This window comes from Pseudozyma flocculosa (assembly GCF_000417875.1).
Source record: "Pseudozyma flocculosa PF-1 unplaced genomic scaffold scaffold00008, whole genome shotgun sequence".
In the NCBI taxonomy this organism is placed as follows: Eukaryota; Fungi; Basidiomycota; class Ustilaginomycetes; order Ustilaginales; family Ustilaginaceae; genus Pseudozyma; species Pseudozyma flocculosa.
In genome coordinates, this window is record NW_006920876.1 from 300,483 (window position 1) to 320,337 (window position 19,855).

The 19,855-nt window shown below is 64.9% G+C and overlaps 7 protein-coding genes across 7 annotated transcripts; 5 read left to right on the top strand and 2 right to left on the bottom strand.

The window, feature by feature from the left end:
- Positions 1–207: 207 nt before the first annotated feature.
- PFL1_02799 (uncharacterized protein) lies at positions 208–1,067 on the top strand (the record flags this gene model as incomplete). The annotated part of the gene is made up of 5 exons (XM_007880313.1): positions 208–253; positions 570–652; positions 741–795; positions 917–930; positions 1,044–1,067. The coding sequence occupies 5 exons, from the start codon at positions 208–210 to the stop codon at positions 1,065–1,067; spliced, it is 222 nt and encodes a 73-aa protein (XP_007878504.1).
- A 544-nt stretch (positions 1,068–1,611) lies between these two features.
- On the top strand, positions 1,612–2,406 carry PFL1_02800 (uncharacterized protein; the record flags this gene model as incomplete). The annotated part of the gene is made up of 3 exons (XM_007880314.1): positions 1,612–1,804; positions 2,002–2,279; positions 2,374–2,406. The coding sequence occupies 3 exons, from the start codon at positions 1,612–1,614 to the stop codon at positions 2,404–2,406; spliced, it is 504 nt and encodes a 167-aa protein (XP_007878505.1).
- Positions 2,407–4,133: 1,727 nt separating this feature from the next.
- PFL1_02801 (uncharacterized protein) lies at positions 4,134–5,911 on the top strand (the record flags this gene model as incomplete). The annotated part of the gene is made up of 3 exons (XM_007880315.1): positions 4,134–4,700; positions 4,814–4,903; positions 5,000–5,911. 3 exons carry the CDS (start codon positions 4,134–4,136, stop codon positions 5,909–5,911), a joined length of 1,569 nt encoding a protein of 522 aa, XP_007878506.1.
- Positions 5,912–6,531: 620 nt separating this feature from the next.
- On the top strand, positions 6,532–10,101 carry PFL1_02802 (uncharacterized protein; the record flags this gene model as incomplete). The annotated part of the gene is made up of 1 exon (XM_007880316.1): positions 6,532–10,101. One exon carries the CDS (start codon positions 6,532–6,534, stop codon positions 10,099–10,101), a length of 3,570 nt encoding a protein of 1,189 aa, XP_007878507.1.
- A 2,439-nt stretch (positions 10,102–12,540) lies between these two features.
- Positions 12,541–14,462, top strand: PFL1_02803 (uncharacterized protein; the record flags this gene model as incomplete). Its single annotated transcript, XM_007880317.1, has 2 exons — positions 12,541–13,066; positions 13,177–14,462. 2 exons carry the CDS (start codon positions 12,541–12,543, stop codon positions 14,460–14,462), a joined length of 1,812 nt encoding a protein of 603 aa, XP_007878508.1.
- Positions 14,463–14,941: 479 nt separating this feature from the next.
- Positions 14,942–15,921, bottom strand: PFL1_02804 (uncharacterized protein; the record flags this gene model as incomplete). Its single annotated transcript, XM_007880318.1, has 2 exons — positions 14,942–15,722; positions 15,824–15,921. The coding sequence occupies 2 exons, from the start codon at positions 15,919–15,921 to the stop codon at positions 14,942–14,944; spliced, it is 879 nt and encodes a 292-aa protein (XP_007878509.1).
- A 1,868-nt stretch (positions 15,922–17,789) lies between these two features.
- PFL1_02805 (uncharacterized protein) lies at positions 17,790–19,310 on the bottom strand (the record flags this gene model as incomplete). Its single annotated transcript, XM_007880319.1, has 1 exon — positions 17,790–19,310. The coding sequence occupies one exon, from the start codon at positions 19,308–19,310 to the stop codon at positions 17,790–17,792; it is 1,521 nt and encodes a 506-aa protein (XP_007878510.1).
- Between the last annotated feature and the right edge of the window lie 545 nt (positions 19,311–19,855).

Genomic DNA, 19,855 nt, shown 5'->3' on the forward strand with positions numbered 1-19,855 from the left:
TGGACCCCGATCCGGGCTTTGATCGGAGCCGAAGACAGCGGGGGCTTGTGGAGGCAAAGCGCAGAGTGCAGCCAGCGCTTGCCCCTGCGGCCTCTGTTGCTCTTCGGCCCTCTCTCCGCTCGACCGACATCGGACCATCCTACCTTTCCTTACAACCCCTTTCTTCAGCTCATTCCGAGTGGACAACCAAGGATCGCACACGCAAATATGCCGCTCATCGAGGTGCAGGCCAACGACAGGCTCGGACGAAAGGGTGAGCACCAGACCGTCGCTGGGAGGTCGTTCTCGAGCAGCCCGATGGTGCCGTCGCGCGGTGGTGCTCTGCGGTGGCTACGACAGTCGACGGCACCGCTAGCCTAATTCCAAGATCGATCACGCTTTGCAATATGTGGTCCGGTCCGAGCGGACCACGATGTCGAGCTGGCAATGGGCGCTGCATGGCCGTCGCTGCATTGCCCCGTGAACTAGCGAGGGGGGCTCTCCTCTGGACCGAGTCCGCGCTGTTGACCTGACCTCGTTGTCCATCTCCTGCGCTGCTTCGTGCACCTCCTTCCGTCTCTTCCCCGCAGTCCGCGTCAAGTGCAGCCCGGACGACACGATCGGAGACCTCAAGAAGCTGATTGCGGCGCAGACCGGCAACCCTCCGGAAAAGGTGAGAAGACCATTGCCGTCGATGCACGTGGCTCGTCGTCGGGCCGCCTCGCTGATCATCACGTCCCACTCTTCCTGACCTTACGCAGATCATCCTCAAGAAGTGGTATACTGTTTACAAGGACCACATTACGCTGGCCGATTGTGAGTGGATGCGAGCATCCGGGCCCTCGAGCTGTTCGGATGATGTGGGCCGGAGCATTTCGACTGACATCATACCACCTCTTGCTGCCCTTGCGACACGACCTGCCGGCCCCTGTTGCAGACGAGATCAAGGACGTGAGTGTCATGGCGAGGCGTGCAACCCAGGCCGTTGAGGGACATTTGCCGGTTCGAGTGCTGACTGGCGCATCCTGTCCCCGATCCATCCCCTCTGTGGCTTCCTGGAGCAGGGCTTTTCCTTTGAGCTTCAATGAGCTGCTGCTTTGCGGCACGAGTGTCGCTCTGATGCCATCCTGTTTCCGCAATACCATGTTATGAGGTTGCCGCAGACTGACTGTTGCGGCTGCCACGCGGGATGGCCGCGCCGGGACCGCACTTTGAGCCTTTGAGGCCGCGTCGCGCCTGTGCTGTGTGCTGCGCTGCGCTTGTCCCTGGCCCTCGAGTTCATCTAGAAGGAGGATGATTTCCAGAGCGATGTCGCTGTCGGTCGTCGAAGTTAGGCTACGCTAGGCTGGCTTGACCAGAGGGGCGAAGGCCGTCCGTCTGATCTGTTGAATCTGCCAGAGCTGGCAGCCGTTGGCCAGTGCGAGCTCCACATCGAGGGTTGCCCACGCCAGCCATCGTCACCGCCTGACCTGCCCGCCCTCCTTTGCCCGCCCCCACCCACACCATCCCAGCCATCACCACCCTCGCCCCATCCCCATCTCAAACAGTCAGGCACTCGCTCGAGCACGACCTCATCGATCTGCACAATACTCCCGCCATACCCCATCGTCCCCTCGACGCCCGCCGCCCAAGATGGGACTGGACGACTACCGCAAAAATTTCAACCAGAAGCTCGACAGCTTCGGCGAGGACGCCATGAAGAAGATCCGGGCGCAGCGCGAGGCCAATGCCGGCACGGCGTCGTCGTCGGACCGCATCGGAGTCAAGGACCGGCTCAACATGTTCAAGGGCGACAACCCGAGATGGAACAGCGACATCGAGAGGCGTAGACCCGGCAGCAGCGCAGCGGCCGAAGACGAAGAGGCGGCGGCGGCTGCTGCCGGCGCGGCGAGGAGGATGCCGCCCCACAGCGGATACATGGGCAGCAAGGGACCTCCGCCCCGCCGCCCGTCAGGAGGGCCACCTCGACCTCGTCTGGTGGACACCATTCCCACCCGATCCCCGCTGCTGCACCGCCAGCAGCGTCGACGAGGGGTGCGGTCCCTCCGCCGCCACCACCGCGGATGGCAAACGAGAACGGCACAGCCTACCCGCCTCCGCCTTACGATCCAGCCACTGGCGAAGGTGCACCGCGTCCGGCCGACGACTACTACACGTCTTCGCAGCCGGAACAGCAGCCAGCGTACGGCCAACACCACGAGGCGGCGACGGGATCGTGGCCCGTCCACAGCGAAGGCTACATCGAGTTTTCCAAATTTACGCCACAGGACAAGGAGGTCTTCTGGGATCTCTTGGATCAGGTGAGGGTCGTGTGTGCGCCGTCGCCTTCGTGCCGGCAGGACGATGTGCAGGGCCGCTGACACTTGTTCCTCTTTGCGCCCTCGTGTCGGACAGTATTTTGACCAGAAGCAGAGGGGATTGAGATGACCACCGGGCTGTCGTGGTGCGAGATTGTCGATTGGTACGACCAGATACTACCTGTCGCTCCCGGCGAACGCCTTGTGAAGCCCGGGCAGGACCTGACTGTGGTGCCAGTCGCGTCGCGTAAAGATGGTGGAAGCGGTCGGGTAGACGGTGGAAGCGGGATTGGCCCAGTCGGAGGTCGACCCGCTCGTCGGCATATGTACCCATGTCGGCTCGCAGGGATGGCTGGCCGGGGTTTGCAGCCGACCAGGTAGACGGGGCAGCGGGTGGTCTCTTATCGCCGAACAGGGCATGGGCAGGGCTCGGCATTCAGAGTCACGACCCTGCAACGCCTCGTTCCTTCGGAAGGCGGCAGAACGCTTCGGAAGGGTTCAGGGACACGTCGCAGAGATCCCTGTCGTCGGTACCGTACCAAGGCAAGGGGATCATGATGGCGTGCTCAGTGAGTGACCTTCAGGAAGCTGTCATGTCCGAGATGGGACAGGGGCACGGGAAGCACAAAGACCGATGGCCAGGGGGACGGAGCAGCGGCTTTTTTCGCGCAGCAGCGAGGACGCAACAGGGCTGGGAGTTGTCGGAGATGAGATGGCGCTCGAGGTCCACGAGTACCCTGCGCGCGTCTTGGATGGATGACGAGGATGCGGGGATGTCAAACCACGGCCAGGCGAGCAGACCCGGTGATGCGGTGCGGTGCGTGGTCCCGACAAAAGACCGACCAAGACGCTCTTGCTGCCTCAACGGACATTACAACGGGGCTGGCCACGAGGGCCGCCCATGATGCCGCTCTCAAGCGAACCCCTTCCGAGTCATGGACTCGTCGACTCCAGGTCCATCCGTGAAAGCCATCCGTGCTGGCGCATTCCTTGCTTTGCGCACACGTACTCCCGGGCTCGCAGCACCCTGGAAGGGGAAGTCGCGGGGTAGTTTGGCCCGCAGAATGCCACGTCAGTCGCGGCAAGGGGAGAACGTGGATCGTACAAGGTGGTGGCCGCGGTGGTGGATATACGCGCGCTGCGCGGCCCCCGCATCCCCGAGTCACACCAAATCGAGCGCGGATACATGCACTTCGAAGACGTTCCCCGACCTTCCCTTCGCTGCCTGTCACCGGCTACGTGGGGGCGACCAATGTCCAAGCCACAGCACAACACGCAGTTACCGCAAGCGCTTGCGGCTACTACACGCCCGAAAACGTCAATGGCCTCCCTCACTCGCTCCGGTACAGAAGGTCTGCGAAGGAAGACCGAGGACCCTTTTGGCAGGCGGCCAGCTAGCGCCAGGCACGAACAAAGGCCGATGAAAACACCGAAGCGGCACCCGCGCGTCCAGCACGTCGGTCGGTTTGCCATATTCGACGCCGGCTCGGTCGGTTCGGTATCGCCGTCGGACGGAGGCTTTTGTCGGTGAGGCTCTGTGACTCATTGCGTATCGCACGTCGACAGCTAGGGCGGCACAGCTTCTTCCGCCGACCGGCATTGTTGTTGTACGGCCTCGACGGAGGGAGGTAGGGGCGTATATCTACAAGAGGGGCGGACGTCCTTGGCCCCTTCTCGCTGCGGAGCCCCCGCTTTTCGACGACACCGAACCCTATCCCCGGCCTCTCCACCACACCGCATCCTCATACCTACTACGACCGTTCAATCTCGACAGGCTGAGTCGAGCCTGTGCCTGAGCCTGGACCTACCTCGCATCTTCTACCAACGCCAGCCTTGCTCGTCGCAGCAGCATTCGCCATGACCGCCTCTCTGCTCCCGCCGCCGGCGACCTTCGAGCTGAGCGTCAACGTCGAGGCGCGCGACATCTACCTCTTCCCGTCGCGCAAGACGTCAGCCGAGGCCTCGCTCACCGACCTGGGCCTCGCCTCGTCATCGGCCGCCTCGACGTCGTCGGCGACCAACAACCTCAACTCGGCCATCATCTACGCCTCGTGCGAGCTCACCGTACCGCCGCTCGATGCCCGCACCGCCTCCTCCTCCTCCTCGTCGGCGCAGCAGGGGCGGCGGAGGCTAAAGAGCCTCACGCTCTCGCTCGTCGGTCGCGAGACGATCGCGTTCCCCTCGGGCAGGTACGAGCAGAACGACACCCACGACGAGACGGCCAACTTTGACGAGTCCCTCGCCCAGCTCCTCGCCGACCCCAACGGCCTCGAGCCGAGAAAGACGTACCGCTTCGAGCGCAGCTTCTTTGTCGACCACTGCTCGGCGCCCTACCAGCGCTCCAAGTTCGGCCGCAACGTCATCAAGGTCGTGGCAAAGGCAACCTTCCACGGCCTGTTCGCCAAGACTCTGACTGCGGAAAAGGTGAGAGCCGGTGCTTTGCCCCATGGTTGGGACGAGAGGGGCTGATATGTTGCCGGGGGACGCAGGTGAGTGCTGACATTGTGCTCACCGCTCTTTGAACGCCGCCGATACAGCGGGTGTACCTGATCGACTGCGAGGAGGACACGGGTAACGAAATGCTCTGGTACGAGCGCACCATCGCCCGAGACTCGGACAGCATTGGCGTGAGTAGAGCAGCCGTGTGGCGCCGTGCCATGATCCGTTGCGACACGTGGACTGACCTCGCTCCTCCCTTCGCCATTCGCGCGTGCACCGACCAGCCCTACGTCCTCGACGCCCGCTCCAACATCTTCACGGTCGGAGGCTACCTGCGGCTGGGGTTCGAGCTGCTCAGTCCTCCGGCCAAGCTGCGTACGGTGGCGTGTCGGGCGTACGTGGTGCAGCGCTGCACGTTGCGCTCGCGGCGGTCCAAGTCGGGCCACACCGAGGAGGTGACGCCGGAGCGGGTGCGCTTCCTCGACCTGTCGCGCGACGACATCCGGCAGTCGGTGCTCAAGCTGCGGCGCGAGCGAGCCCAAGAGGGCGCGTCGGACGACCTCACGCCGGGCGATTTGAGCGGGCCGCTGCGCTTCGACTCGCTGGTGCGCCTGCCGGACGACGACCTGATCCGACCTTCGACGGCGACGGGCAACAATGCGGCGATCCGGTTCGAGCACAGCATCGAGTTGGAGCTCGACTACGTCGACGGCGAGGCCTGCGATGGCGACAAGGCCAAGGCGGCGGCGGCGGGACCGCTGCTTTCGGTCGACGGGCAGAAGCTCAAGCGCTTCCGGATCGCATGGCCGGCGACGATTGGGTCGTGCGTATGCCGCTGGGGCTCGATGACGCTGCCGCCGTACGCGTGCGTCGACCCGTCCCTGGGCGAAAAGGGGGAGCGGATGTCGCTGTGGCCGTTGGCGCCATCGCCGCCGCCGGTGTCGAGGAGCTTTGAGGCGAGCCGGGCCGCCGCTGAGGGGGCGGGGAGCAGCGACGTCGGAGGCTGCGCGGCGTGCACCTGCACAACGGCGCTCGACACGTTGCTCGAGTTTGAGCGCGGTGTGCTGCGGCAGCAGGAGTCCGAGATGCTCCAGTTTGACTCGGGCTACGGCGACCGGCCAGAGAGCTGGGAGTGCCAGCGCAAGAGCGAGCCAAGGCCATCGTGGTCGTCGTCGTCGTCGTTTGTATCGCGGTAAAGGGGGGGAGGGCGGGGCGTCGGTTCTGCAAAAGGAGAGGCACTCGAGTCAGTCTCGTGCCTGCCATGTCATGTCACGGTTAGCAAGGCACGTCGATATACCACTAGGGAATTGCACTTCTATGTCTGTCAAAAAGGAGTACGTTGCGTGCGCAGAGGAACGAGGACGATGTATCGGACGAGGCCCGGGATGGACGTCGGTGGAAGCGAGAGGCGGACGGCGAGGAAGAGATCGACGAGACCGAGAAGACGCCCGAAATAGCCCTCCCCACGCAATCTGTTCGGATGCAGTCCGAATGCAGTCCGACACCGACCTCTGGCTGACTGTGGGGGCGGTGCAGCGCGATGCGGTGCGGTGCGGTGCGGTGCGGTGCCTGACGGCAACAGGCAGGGTCGAGCCTCCCATGCCCGAGTCTCGTGGTCGTCACCACCGCCACCACCACCACCATCATCAACCCCTTCACTTTCTCGCCCCTCTCTCCTTATTGCTCTTCTCGCCGCGTGCCCTGCCACCATGTCCAGCTCTGCACCTGCCTGAGCTTACGGCCCTCTACCACCACAACAGCACTCGCGCCTATACCCCCTCGACCCGGCCGCACACCTGCTGCAGACCACATCGACATGGCAAGGGGCAGCGCCATCTCGGGCGCCCGCAGGGCCGATGCCTGGCTCGTATTCGCCATCCTCATCGTCATACAGATCGTATGCTTCAGAGGCAGCGCCCGCCTCAGGGACACTACCCCCACCTCGCAGACCGAGCCCAGACACGCGGCCACCTTCCAACAGACACCGCTGTGGAAGCGCGACGCCTCCCTCGCCGCTCCCCAGCAGCCCCGCACCTACGCTACCCAACAGCTCCACCTCAGCCAGAACCATGCAACCTCCAGTCAGCCACAGCACGGCCACCACGCCCACGACGACGACGACAAGGACCCGCCCGCACAAACAGAGTGCCATCCCATACCCATCTCATCCCCGCCCTCGGAAATTTGCGCCCACGTCATCCAGCACTGCGAGCCCTCCGGCCACATCGACTACCTCCGCTTCTACTACTGCGCCGGCGCCGCCCAGACCGACGGCGGCGATCACCACGACCACCCTCCCGACGGCGAGCCCCACCACCGGCCAAAATGGCGCCCGGGCCTCGCCGCGCTCCGCGTCATGTGCCTCGTCATCATCCTCTGCTGGATGCTCTTCCTCTTCAGCTGGGTCGGCGTCGTGGCCAGCGACTTTTTCTGCCCCAACCTCAGCACCATTGCGTCCAGGCTCGGCCTCAACGAGAGCACCGCCGGCGTCACCTTTCTCGCCTTTGGCAACGGCTCGCCCGACGTCTTCTCCACCTTTGGCGCCATGAAGACCGGCAGCGGCTCCCTCGCCATCGGCGAACTCGTCGGCGCCGCCTCGTTCATCGTCTCGGTCATCTCCGGGTCCATGATGCTCATCGCGCCGTTCCGCGTCAAGCCGTGGCCCTTTTGCCGCGACGTTGGCTTCTTCACCGTCGCCGTCGCCCTCATCCTCATCTTCCTCTTTGATGGGAAGCTGAGGATCTCGGAGTGCATCACCCTCATCTGCCTCTACCTCGTCTACGCGGCCACCGTCATCCTCGGCGGCTGGTGGCAGGAACGGCGGCGGCAGAAGCGGCTGATGCTCGCCGCAGCACGCACCGAGTACGACAGCTCGATCGGCGACGCATCCTCGCTCCGCAGCAGCATCCACTCTGGGCAGCATCGCGACGTGGAACGCAGCCAGCTCCTCTCGGTGCCCGGGGGTCTCGGCGGCAGCCCTCGCAGCGGCCTCAGCCCTTCCGAGTACGAGCCAGATTTTGACCCCTTCGACGCGTGGGCGGGGGAGCGCAGCCAAGAGGCGCCCACGGCCACGGCGACGGGCGAGCAACGCCTCGATGGCTGGGTCACGCCAGATCGCCTGCACGGCTCGGGCACCCTGACGCCCGGAGGCCTGACGCCCGGTGCAGCCATGTCCAGGGGCAACTCGCGCTCGCAACCGTCAAACCGGCCCGGCCTAGTGCCCAGGCACTCGCTCCTCTCGGCCATCGAGTTCCGCGACGTCGTACACAGCCTGCGTCAGGACGCCACGGCGGACCGGTCCATGGAGATCTTCCAGAGCTGGGACCCGGAGCGTTTCCTGTCCGACCGCCGTCACCATGCCCACCGTCGCGGCTCGTCGATGGACCGCAACATCGGTGCCGCCTCAAGCCCAGCTACTGCCCGTCGGGGAGGGCACGCTCGAGTGACCAGCTTGGGCGCTGGCTTCGGCTCCTCCTCGACGGCAGCGGCGGCGACGGGCCACGGCAGCTCCGGCAAGCTGGTGCGATCGCACGACACCGACGTGGATCCGGGGCAGGCCTTCGCTGGTGCTGCGCAAACGGGACAGGAGGCGAGCCCGTCGATCGACATGTCCGCGGCCACCATCGACGACCCATGGCGGGAGCATCTTCCCGGCGACGGTTGCGAGCCGCTTGGGTCGCCTGCGCTGCCCCTAGAGGGCCACGGGGGCAGCGGCGGCGCCGGCACTCTGGGCACCGATGATCTCCGTCGAAGCCTTCCCAAGCTGAGCATCCCACAGTGGCAGACTGGCTTCGCGCAAACCCAGCGACAGGGCGGTGCCGACGCGGCAAAGACGAGCAAGTCGGCACGAAAAACGCCCTCCATCCCTTCGATCAAGATCTCGGCAGGCGACGGCGAGGATGGACCCGACCGCCAGCCGACGTCGACGCTGCCCGGCGAGGTTCGTCTGCGTCCCCACCGCGGCGTCTCGGAACAGATTGTCTACCGACTGCGCGTCGTCCTCCGAGCGCTCTTCCCCGCCTTCCGCCACGTGCGGGACAAGTCGTGGATCGGACTGGCGATCAGCATCATCACGGCGCCGGCGATCATGACGCTGAACCTGACGCTGCCCGTGGTCGACGACGAGGCGGATGACGACGGCGACGACGAGAAGCGCAACGGCGATGCGGAGGGCGGGCTGCTGCGGCTCGAGGGCAGCGAAGTCGACCTCCTGGCGCGGTCGCCCTTGGAGCGCTACCGCGACGACCGACCCCATCAAGGTCAGGACGAGGACGACGAGGCATTCGAGGAGCGGATCATCAACCTGCGGCCGCAGTCGCCCGACGGCAGCGTGCGCAGCGCAGAGGAGCGGGTCGAGCAGGCCGAGAGGACGATGCGGGCCGAGCACGGCCAGCGAGACCTCGACATTGCATCGGCGCTCCGCCGCCTGCCTGAGAACGGCGGGTCTCCGCTGTCGTTTGGGAGTGGGCCCAAGTCGGCGGCGGTGCCGTTCCCTTCGACGCGTCCGCAACCCGGCGCTGCTGCCGGCGCTGCTGCGGTGAACTCGGAGGGCCACGACGCGCGCGGCGGCGGCGATGACGACGACTGCCTCCCCTGCGAGGAGCACGAGGCCGAGGTGCAGGAGCTGCGCAGGTCGTCGCGGCGGTTCCTGGCGCTGGCGCAGTGCATCTTTGCGCCGAGCTTTGTCGTGTGGGCCATTGTGTCGTCGGCGGGCGGCGACCACGCGGCGGTCAAGGTGGCGTTTGCGGCCGTGGCCGGGCTGGCGGTGTGCGCGCTGGCGCTGGTGGCGCTGCGGCAAAAGGACGCGGGCAAGGTGCGGTACCGGGAGCGCACGGTGGCGCTGGTCGGGCTGCTGCGGTGCTCGATGGGCTTCCTGGTGTCGGTCATGTGGATCATGACGATTGTCGACGAGGTCGTGTCGATCCTGCAGACGGTGGGGCTGATTGTGGGCATCTCGGACGCCATCCTGGGTCTGACGGTGTTTGCGGTGGGCAACTCGCTGGGCGATCTGGTGGCCAACGTGACGATTGCGCGGCTGGGCCACCCGGTCATGGCCATCAGCGCGTGTTTTGCCGGGCCGCTGCTCAACCTGCTGCTGGGCATCGGCATATCGGGGACGTGGCTGCTGTCGGGCGAGAGCTCCAAGCAGCCCTGGTCGCACGCCGACCTGGACGGCATCTACCTCATCGACTTCAGCCCGACGCTCCTCGTTTCGGGCCTGGGCCTGCTCATGATCCTCGTCGGCACGCTGGTGGCGGTGCCCATGAACGGGTTCTACCTCACCCGCCCGCTCGGCGTCGCCCTCATGGCCACCTACGCCCTCATCATGACGCTCAACGTCCTCACCGAGCTGTTTTGGGTCGAGCCCAGCAGCTTGGCCCGGTGAACCTCGGCGGCGCGGTCAACGTACCATGTGCAACTCTTAGCTGTAGCGGCACGAGAGCAATGGCAGTCACCTCCAAGCAGCTAAGATGTCGAGCGAAGCAGCAGACCAGGCGGAGCGTGGATTGCGGCGTGGTCGACGAGGGCGGGTGGGACGGAAACGAGCTCATCGGCCGAGAGGGGGCAGGCACCGCTCCATTGCTTGCTCTCGAGGCGGGCCAAGCCGTCTTGCTTGCTTGCTTGCTTCCCTCTGTGTGGTTGCTTGCTGCTGTGGAGAGGGAGGGAGGAAGGAACGTGGACACCACGCCCAACCGTCTGCAGGTTTCTTCCCTTCATGAACAAGGCCATACCCTCGCGAAGCGCGAAGATCTTCGCTCCCCTGCAACGACCGACCGGACACGCCATCTCGATGCGAACCGATCCTTTCACCCAGCCAGCGGCGCAGCGTACAAGAGTTCGTCTCGATGCATCTTCGACGTACGTTGTCTTCTCCGCCGCCGTCGATGTGGGTGTGCGCATGGCTTTTGGATTCGCACGTGCGCCTTCCGTGTGGCCGGTAAGGCAGGCCAAGGACGCGCTCTCGGTAACCGCGAAGCTGGGGCTTCCTGTTGCAAGCCGCGGACCAAGGTCGACGACGACGGGAGCAAGGCCAGGCCTGGCCAGGCCAGGCAAACGCCCGCACGCACGCCGGGCCAAATCATTTATGCGCCAAGAAGCTCGGTTCGACGGTCGTGCAGCCCACCGCCAAGCAAGTCGAACGAGGCCGGGCGTGGGCGCCGTGCGTTGCGCTGACCGACGTTCTTCCCGATGCGAGGTGAGGCGAGGCGAGGCCGTCGTAGCGAGGCGGGTTTGGGGACGTGTCCAAAAACAGCTCAGCTGCCCCCCCCCCCCCCCCGCCGGCCCCCGCTCGGAAGTCGACCGAGAGAGACGGAGAGGGGGGGAACGTGCTCACGGTCGTCGTGTCGTGCGTCGTCGCTCCACCAGCATCCATCTTCCGTCTACTGTTCGTCCGTTCGTCAGCCAGCATGGTTGCACGCCTCGTTCCGTCTGGCGGCGTTTGAGTTTGGTGCGCCGTCGGATCGCCCCGTATGTGACTGTGGCGGGCGCGGATAGGCTTGGCTCAAGACGAGGGTCTCGTGCGACTGCTCGTCCGCTCTTCCTTCTACCAATGATCTGCTCAGCTTGCGTGTGATCCTGCCTGTGAAACATCGGACGAACTAGAGACTGAGCGAGGACCGTCGCTCCAGGGATGTCGGATGGAGGTTCTCGACGGCGAGAGAGAAAGAGAGAGATGTAGATCTGGAGGTAGGAAGGTGCGGGCGCAGCGCTGGCGTCGACGTACGCTCTGGCATCCGTCTCGTCTGGCGGGCAAAGCCGTAGCGGGCGAGCTGCGGGCTGCGCGGGGATATGCATGTCAAACAACGGAGAGGGCGAACGTGCTCACCCTGCCTGACACCACAGCAGGTGGGTCGCCGTCATCCCCTTCGCCCGCTCGCCCACTCGCCACCTGGCCATACCGGTGCCCCCGTCGACTGCTCGGCTGCTGCCCGACAGCCATCGCTGGATGGTGAGCCAAGCCGGCGGATGGCATCCCGAAGATCCGTTGCTCCACGCACGCACCCACGCACACCGGCCTATGTGCCGCGGCGGCCGCCTTTGCTCCGCCTCGCTGCGCCCCCGCGCCTGGGCATGATCGTCGACCGGTATTTCCCCCCTTTGCCCGCCACCGCTCAATCCTCCTTGATCCCCTCGTGGCGACCCGGCAGGCGATACGGTGGTGCCTCCGTGCTAGTCAGGAACACGTCTCCTTGGCCCGCATTGATTATGGTACTGTACTTCAGGCGAAGCGGTGACTGTAGCAGCAGCGGACCTCGCTCGTGTCGTGTGCCGCCGCAAGCAGAGGTCGCTGCCTCGTTGCCCTCTGTCGACCGCGGTGTCGTGCGCGCCTTGGTCTCCCAACCCCTGCTCGGCCGCTGCTCTCTCTCGCCTGGCCACTCGTCGTCGATCCGGCGCTGCCTCGGACAGATCCACGCGGTGTCGAAGCGAGCAGCCAGAACCACCTTCACCAGTGACTAGCGTGGCTCGAACTCAAGCTTCGGAAGAGCGGGCGAGCCTTGGTTTGTGCCAATCTGCCTCAAGCCGGGCTCGCCGGCCACTTGTGGGCGTTCCGAGACCTCTTTGGACCACGCCCTTCTCGGACCACGGATCGGACCGGCCCTGTACCGCCCGGAGAGCGAGGGGCTCGAGAAGAAGGATCTAGCTACTAGCACTAGCGGGGGCGACTCCGGTCCTCGGTCTGGGCCGCGGTATAAGACGAGAGCGAGCCACGCCTCCTTCTTTCTCGTTGCTTGCTCTTCGTCCATCGGCCCCTCTCCTCCTCTCCCTTTCTGCTCTCCGCCCCCATCTCCACCCGTCCCCCTCCCCGCCCCTCTTTCCCTTCACAATGAAGCTCTCCGGCGTCTTTGTGCACCTCTCGACGCTGCTCGTCGTGGCGCTCGCCATCGAGGCGGCGCCCAACAGTGGCAAGAACTCGAAGCGCGCCTCGGGCCCCAACGTCATCCAGCTCATCTCGGACGGCTTTGGCCCGGCCTCGGAGACCTTCACGCGCTCCTACCTCCAGTCCAAGGACAAGACCAACTGGACCGTCGAGCTGCCCCTCGACAAGTTCCTCGTCGGCAACGTCCGCACCCGCTCCACCGACTCGCTCGTCACCGACTCGGCTGCCAGCGCCACCGCCTACTCGTGCGGCCTCAAGTCGGTCAACGCCTACATCGGTGTCGACACCGAGAAGAAGCCCTGCGGCACCGTCCTCGAGGCGGCCAAGGCCAAGGGCTACAACGTCGCCCTCGTCTCGACCTCGCGCATCACCCACGCCACCCCCGCCTCGTACTCGGCCCACGTCGACGACCGTGACGCCGAGGACGAGATCGCCAACCAGCAGATTGGCAACTACCTCCTCGGAAAGCAGGGTTCGTCTTCTCGCTTCGCTCTTTGGCCTGTCTCCGTGGTTTCCGCCGCATGCACGTCCGCTGACCTGCTGCTACTGTCCCGTTCTTGCTCTTGCCCACTGCCTCCTCAGTCGACATTCTCTGGGGTGGAGGACGCCGCCACTTCCTTCCCAACACCACCAGCCCCGGTATCCGCACCGACGGCAAGGACCTCGTCGCCCAGGCCAAGTCCGAGGGCTGGACCTACGTCTCCAACAAGATGGAGTTCGACACCTTCCAGGGCGGCAAGAACGTCAGCTTCCCCTCGCTCGGCCTCTTCACCGCCTCGCACATGTCGTACGAGATTGACAGGAACGCCACCGAGGAGCCCTCGCTCAAGGAGATGGCCCTCACCGCCCTCACGGCCCTTGCCCAGGCCGACGCGCCCTACTTTATCATGATCGAGGGCGCCCGTATCGACCACGCCGCCCACAACAACGACCCCATCGGCCACGTCCACGACATCCTCGCCTACAACGAGATGGTCGAGGCCGTCACCGAGTGGATGGACGAGCAGGCCAAGCAGGACGCCGAGGACGAGACCGTCCTCTTCTCGGTTGCCGACCACGAGTGCGGCGGCCTCACCCTCGGCCTCGAGAGGCGCGAGGACGAGGAGGCCTTCTACGGCTGGTTCCCCGACGTGCTGTTCAACGCCACCCACTCGACCGAGTACCTCGCCGGCCAGATCGGCAAGTACATGAAGGCCAACAACATCACCACCGGCACCCCGGCCCTGTTTGACTACATCAAGAACGAGGTCGTCATCAAGTCGCTCGGCGTCGCCGACGTCCAGGACGACGAGGTGCAGCGCGCCGTCGACCTGGCCGCCCTCGGCTCCGACGCCGCCGTCCCGCTGACCGTGTGGCTCTCGTCGATCCTCAACTGGCGCGCCCACCTCGGCTGGTCGACGACGGGCCACAGCGGCGTCGACGTCAACCTCTACTTCCACGAGTCGCCGCTGGCGTCCAAGAACAAGAAGAAGGTCTCGGCCTACCGCTCGCGCCGCGACAGCGTCACGGGCTCGCACGAGAACACGTGGATCGGCCAGTGGATCGCAAAGTACCTCGACCTCGACCTGCAGTCGATCACCAAGAAGCTCAACAACGGCTCCGACTACAGCTGGGCCAACAACTGGTCCGACCGCCTCAACACCTTCACCGAGAACCTCGAGCACTACCACGGCGGCCTCGCCCGCGTCATCCCGCCCAACCCGGCCTCGGTCGAGGCCATTGGCAAGGGAAAGCGCTCCGAGCTCGCCAGCCTGCCCGAGTCGTACCTCGAGAACGAGCACATCCTCCGCTCCATCCACGGACCCAGGAAGCACCTCTCGACGGCCGAGGAGAGGAGCCACGCCAACGCCAGGCGCCAGGAGCTCTAGAGCGGGTCGCCCAGACGCCCCCTTTCCTCCCTCCTTTCCCTGCCTATCCACCGCCCATTTTCTTCGTCTCGATCCTCGCAGCTTGAAGGCTGCTTGAGCGTAGCTAGACGTCCGCCTCTTACCGTTGAACTTCGCAATGCATAAAAGCCACTCCCGCATCACACTCTGGACCGAATAGGGGGTCGGTGGCAGAGTCGAAAGGTCCATTACGGCAGAAGAAGGCGTCGGTCGGAGAGCGGCGATGCGGAGCCTCGTGGCCAGTCGGGAAGCCGCCGAGGGGGTATACAATCCCGCTCTCACGAGACGCGGTGGCGTTGACACGCCTGGAACGAAGTAAGTCGAGAGACGAGGAAGCGAGGGGCGGGCATTATAGGAAGTGGGGGGGGGGAATGTGGACGACGCGCGCGCAAGGACCTTGCCAGCGATGGAGAAACGACGAAGAGGGGAGAACGGCAGTGCGAGGACCCGCCGCGACTCGATCAGACATTGACGCCGAGCTGCTCGTGGTCCTTGACCGAGGGGAGGAGCTGTCCGGGCGTGCAGAAGCCGACCTCGTTGCCGCGGTCGTCCTTGACACAGGGGCCGGTGGACTGGTCTCCCATGATGCCAGGGATGTTGATCTGAGGCAGGTGCAGACCGAGGCCGGTGGGGGTGGGGAGGGGAAGGCTCGGCAGGGTGAGGACGCTAGTGACGCCGCCGATGATGGACGTGACGATGTCCATGGCCTGCGGGATGTCGGTGGGCAGACCCGGAAGGGCGGGAGGGGCAGGGACGGCATCGGCGGGCGACACCTTTGCCGCCTCAAACGGAGGCGAAACGGGCAGCGGCGGACCGGACGACGATGCGGGCGTCGGTGTCAGGTTCTCGACGACCGGAGCGCCGGCCGCGGGGGCGGGGGCGGGGGCGGGCGAGAGCGGGGTGTTATGGAAGAAGTCGAGGTTGGTGGGCAGCACGGCGAGGGCGGCGGCCATGAGCTTCTGCATCACGCTCGTCAGACTTGCTGCTGGGTCCGAGGGGTCGAGGAGCTGGTGGTCGTCGCTCGAGGTGGCGGCCACCACGGGCGTGGGTGCCGGCGTCGGGGTGGGGAGCAGGTTGGGGATCAGGTTGGCCACATCGCTCGCTCCCGGGATGGCGTCCAGGGGCAGCGAGGGCAGCGGCGGCAGCGAAGGCAGCGTGGGTGTCGGCAGAGCCAGATCCGGCAGCGTGAGGATCTTGTCGAGCGAAGGGGCCAGGTTGACGCCCATGTCGAGTCCCATGTCGCTGTGGCGCGGGCGCGCGCACAGGGAGGTGAAGGAAGCTCGGCCGAGATCAGTCTCGAAGTGTCACAGGTAGGAGGCGCAGAGCATGGACCTCGTACTCACAGTTGCCTCGCAGACAGGGGAGCAGCCTGGGCCTGGCTGCTCAGCAGGGCAACGAGGGCCGCAACGGTGCCGGTACGAGAGTCGGTAAAGGTGCGCATGTCGTGGTCGTCGTTGGTGGGTCGGTGGTGAGCAGAGAGATCGATCGGCGGGTGCTGGGCAAGGGGGTATGAGATGCAAACGAATGAGAGTGATCGAGAGAGCGTGGACGTCGACGACCGAGAACAGGGATGGGATTGGGTAGAGGGGGAGGAGGAGGAAGAGGGGCGAAGGGCAGAGGTGGGGAGGCAAACAAAGGCGCTTCGTCTAGACCGACGGCGGCTGGATGCTTATATCAACTCGCCCTCTCGCTCTCTGTCCTTGTCTCTCTATCCTCGACGTATCGTGCCATTAGCTCCGCCCCGCCCCCGCCCAGTGGATCGAAACGCTCAACAAACAAGGTCGCAGCCTACCTGCTTCTCGGCTCGTTTAAGGCAGGTCAGACGTATCTCCAGGGAGGGTCGAACGTTTGCGGCTTGCGAGAGCCGATGGGGAAAGCGGGAGAGGGGATACGCGGCTCATCGACGAGGAAAGGAGGGAAGGGGGCAAGGAGTACAGGACATGACATGCTACGAGCCTCGTTCTCGCCAGAGCGGTAGGAACCCGAGACGTCGACGACCAGAAGGCGAGGGAGTCAACTCTACCTCCCGTCCCCGCATCGCCGTCTCGTCTTCCGAGAGGGGCAAGGCGAAGCGAGGTGTGGGGATCGTGTGGAAGGAGGAAGGGGCCTGGTCTGTTTATACGGCGACTTGTCGACCTCATGTGGACACCCTGGTCGACTCGTCTCTTCTCAAAGATCAACGAGGGCGGCGGAGGCGGGAGCGGGGAACATGATGACGGTGAGGAGAAGGAGGTGGGGATGCACGCCGCATGCCAGGAACCTTTCCCCCCGCGTTCCTCCTCTCCCGCTCTCTCGCTTGTCGGCCTTTTCCACACCACAGCGCTGCACACGCGCACCTGTCGAGTTGCGAAAAGGCGAAAAAGGCGGACCTGTCCCACGAGACAGGTCGGGTCGGGTCGCGTCCAGTCGAGTCGAGTCAAGAGGGTGTTCCGCCGGTTACGCTTCATCCCCCCCCGCATCCTTCCTCCTCCGCGGCTACTCGCAGCGCATCGCCCCTTCCACCGTTTCTACGTAAACGTCGTCTCTACCTAGGTTTGTTGTTTGCCTAACCGCTCCGACCGCTAGTCGCCGCGGAGGCTGGCTTTCTGGGCGAACGTACGATCAATCTTAATCCCTCATGATCCGCCGCGAGCCAAGCCCGGGGAAGGGCCTCTTGCTCCATGTCAGGAAGTGTATGTCTGCGGTCGTCCAACATACGCTGCCGTCATTCGAGCCGCGCTCGTCGAAGATTGTTCAGAGTCTGGGCGTCGCTGCTGCAAAGGGCGTGGTGCGAGCGTGGGGCGTGTGGGGCTTTTCCTCACGAATATTCCGTGGCCTTTTCTTTTTCCCTGGAACGGGAAACTCGCTGGCACCACTTCGAAGTAGGTCCGGGCCTTAAACAGCAGAGGAGCGAGTCGCTCTGATCAACGACACACAGGCAAGCGAGCGCAGGCTTAGGGAGGGTGTTATGTGGTGTTTTGGTATACTGCAGGCGGGTCGAGCCAGAGGCCTCGCCGACTACGAGGGGTGGATGCGGTGTGCGCGTGGGTGACAAAAGAGGGGAAGCGTCGGTGCAGACGAAGAAAGGAAGCGCGGGCAAAAGGACAAAACAAAACACGTTGAGCGGCAGGGCAGGATGGGAGCCAACGTCCGGATGGGCGGCAGGAGAGAAGAACGAAGGGTGGTCGAGGCCAACGACGACGGTGCAAGGACAGGAGTGCCTGCCTGCTGGACAGCCGGTGGGACGGGCAGTCGGCGAACGCGAGCGCGTGTAATGCGAGACTCTAGCGTCGTCGACTGCCCCTCTCAAGATAGACCAAATCGGCGCCTTCACTTCTTGTAGTCGGGGACGAGCGAGCGGCAGTAGCCCTCACCGTCCTCGCAGGGGAGGAAGGCGTGGAAGTGCTCGTAGAGCTCGGCCTCGAGCCTCTCGCAGCGGTCGTGCTTGGCCTCCTTCCAGTGCTCCTTGATCTCGTCGATGGTGTGGTGCCACTCCTTGGCCTCGACGTTGTAGTGGTTCTGCCACTTGGGCTGGACCGAGGGGATGAGCGAGCCACAGAAGCCGGCGCGGTTGCCCTGCTTGTCCTCGACGCAGGGGAGGTAGGGGTCGAGGATGCGGTAGACGTCGTCCATGATCTCCTCGACCTTGGAGGCGGCGTCGAGCTTGCAGTGCTTAAACACCTTGGCCATCTCCTCGTGGTCGTGCTTCCAGTCGTGGTGGTGGTCCAGGGGCGCCTTGACGCTGCGGACAATGACCTCCTCGACCTCCTTGACGGGCTCGTGCTCGTGCTCGTGCTCGACGACCACAACCTTGGGAGCCTCGGTCTTCTCGGTGCCGGTCTCGATGTTGTTGGACACCGCGGAGAAGGCGGCGAGGGTAGCCTGGATCGGGAGGAAGTTGGCCGAGTTCTTGATGTCGCGGGTCTCGATGCCGTTCGAGACGCCGGCGAGGAGGGCGCCGGTGGCCTGGATGGGCACAAAGGCTGCGTGGTTGTCGATGTCACGACGGGCAGTCTCGCTGTTGGACACGCCCGAGAGCGCGGCCAGGGTGGCCTCGATCGGGATGAACTGGGCCGAGTTCTCGATATCACGACGGGCGGTGGCCGAGTTGCTCACGCCCGAGAGACCGGCGATGGTGCCCTGGATGGGGACAAACTGGGCGTGGTTCTCGATGTCACGGCGGGCCGTGGCGCTGTTGGAGACGCCGGAGAACAGAGCACCGGTGGCCTGGATCGGAACAAACTGGGCGTGGTTCTCGATATCGCGGCGGGCGTTGGCCTCGTTGGCGACGCCGGCCAGACCGGCGAGGGTGGCCTGGATCGGGACGAACTGCGAGGCATTGTCGATGCCGCGGCGAGCGTTGGCCTCGTTGGCGACGCCGGCCAGACCGGCGAGGGTGGCCTGGATCGGCACAAACTGCGAGGCGTTGTCGATGCCGCGGCGGGCGGTGGCCGAGTTGCTCACGCCCGAGAGACCAGCGATGGTGCCCTGGATGGGGACAAACTGGGCGTGGTTCTCGATCTTGTCCTCGTGCTCCTCGACGGGCTTGGCCACCGGCTTGACGACGTGGTCCTTGTCGTGGTAGACCTTGGTGGTGTGCTTCTTGTCGTGGCAGATCTTGGTGGTGTGCTTCTTGTCGTGGTACATCTTGGTGGTGTGGACCTTGTCGTGGTGCATCTTGGTCGTGTGGATCTTGTCGTGGACAATCCTGGTGATGTGGCGCGCGTCGGGGATCGCACGGACGACGTGGATGTGGTCGCGCTTGACCTCCTGGTGCTCCTTGGTGACGGGAGCGGCGCTCACCGAGGTGGCGGCGACGGCAGCGGCAACGACGAAGGGAGTGACGCGCATTGTGGTTGTTTTGGGTTGGGGGCTGGTGGGAAAGAGAAGGTGAAGGGTAGCAACGAGATGGGGAGATGGGGGAGAGTAGGGAGTCTAAGAGAGAGTGGCAAGGCAGGGGGAGAAGAGAAGAGTGGAGTGGAGAGTGGAGTGGCAGATGATGGGAGCAAGAAGGAAGGCCGTACACCACCACGGCTGCCTTTTGTATCTTGTGCGGGCGGCGAGAGTGTTTTGGTCGAGGACGACCAACGTCGACCGCTAGGCCTTGGAGGGCCCGACGGCTCGCGGGCGCGTCGAGAGCTGCTCCGCCAGGAGGACGGGCAGGCGGAGCTGCGCCCACCGCTCGCCCCGTCGGCTCTCCTTGCTTGGCGGCGAGGGCTCCGTAGCCGTCGGTTGCAGAAGAGAGATTCTGGTCGGACCGCTTGGCGCAACTTGCCAGAATCCTGCCAGAGACGTTCGAGGCGATGTTCACGCTGGACGCCGAAAGGGCCCAGGCCGATCGACCGGCCGTAGAATCTGCAGGGATGATGAAGCTGGCAAGGCGAGTCCGAGAGGCT